The sequence below is a fragment of the Nestor notabilis genome, unplaced genomic scaffold (genome assembly GCF_000696875.1).
Source record: "Nestor notabilis isolate BGI_N333 unplaced genomic scaffold, ASM69687v1 scaffold32301, whole genome shotgun sequence".
Taxonomy (NCBI): Eukaryota; Metazoa; Chordata; class Aves; order Psittaciformes; family Psittacidae; genus Nestor; species Nestor notabilis.
The window spans coordinates 1-1,121 of NW_009915802.1; the positions used below are offsets into that span (position 1 = coordinate 1).

The 1,121-nt window shown below is 47.2% G+C and overlaps 1 protein-coding gene across 1 annotated transcript in view; it reads right to left on the bottom strand.

The window, feature by feature from the left end:
* Positions 1-123: 123 nt before the first annotated feature.
* GNG7 (guanine nucleotide binding protein (G protein), gamma 7) overlaps positions 124-1,121 on the bottom strand; it is a 3,156-nt gene continuing 2,158 nt past the window's right edge. The window contains exon 2 of the mRNA XM_010024300.1: positions 124-249. Within this exon, the coding sequence (XP_010022602.1) occupies positions 124-249 (126 nt within the window). The remainder of the gene's footprint in view (positions 250-1,121) is intronic.

Genomic DNA, 1,121 nt, shown 5'->3' on the forward strand with positions numbered 1-1,121 from the left:
AATTCTATTTGAATCCAACATTTAGTATTTACCCCTCGGCACAGTTATAAGTTTGTAGCTTGGTTTCAGTTGATGGAGAACAGTGCCCTGCCTGAGAGATCACACACGCCAGAGTAAGAAAAGCTATAGGATGATACAAGGCTTTTTGTCCTTAAAAGGATTCTCCGAAGCGGGCACTCCAACCAGCAGCGGGTCATTCCTGGCATGTTGCTCACAGTAATTCATTAGCTCAGAAGATGCTTTCGAGACCTAAATGTTGCAAAAAAGCAGAAGGTTAGTGAGAACACTCAGGTGAAGGTGCAAAGCTCAGCCCATGCAGCACCACTGACCCCTCCCCAGGCTCTAAGGGGAGGAAGAGAACTGAAGTTCAGCTTTCATAACAGAAACTTTGTGGAGATGGCAACAAAAGAAAGGGGAAATGGACATAAGAAAGGAAAAGTTTGCAAGGTCTGATATAAATAAAGCAATGCTCATGTGAAAAATGCTCTCAGAGATTGAAAAGAAGGTATTTTTCTCCTAATTTTTAAGGTCTTTGGGATAAAAAAGGAAAAATAAAAGCCTGCTTCAGAGCGGCCATCCTCTGATGTTAAAAATGGAGGTTTTGAAATTGTTAGAAACTATTATTTAAGGCTCTGCTTATTTTAGTTCAAAGGTGTCTTCTGGGAAGTGGGAGCCCAGAGCAGCCCGGCAGAGATGTGGCCGTGGTGGTGGGCAGTGAGGAAGAAAGGAGGCATGGGGAGAGCTCAGGCAGGGAGGTGCTGGCAGCTGGAGACCAGCATCAGCCCCCTTTTATTTTCATTAACTTAATGGCTGGTCGAACATATGGCAAATCCAAAACACAGACACAACCAGGCCACATCTGGAAGACCCAGATGTGACCTGTTGTAGCTGCAGAGCCTCATGGCAGCTGTTCCCTTCCGAGGATCTCCATGGCTGCTTGGCTCCAGGATGACTTGCCCCTCTCTGCTGAGCTGAGCCTCAATTTAGGGGCTCCTAAATCTAGAGCACCTACATGCCAGCTCCCTGCTTTCTCAGCTCTGCTACCCTCATTGCAGCACTACCCAAGGGTCACTGTGCTCTGCAGCCTTGCAGAGGATGCTGCAGCACACAGCCAGCAGGAA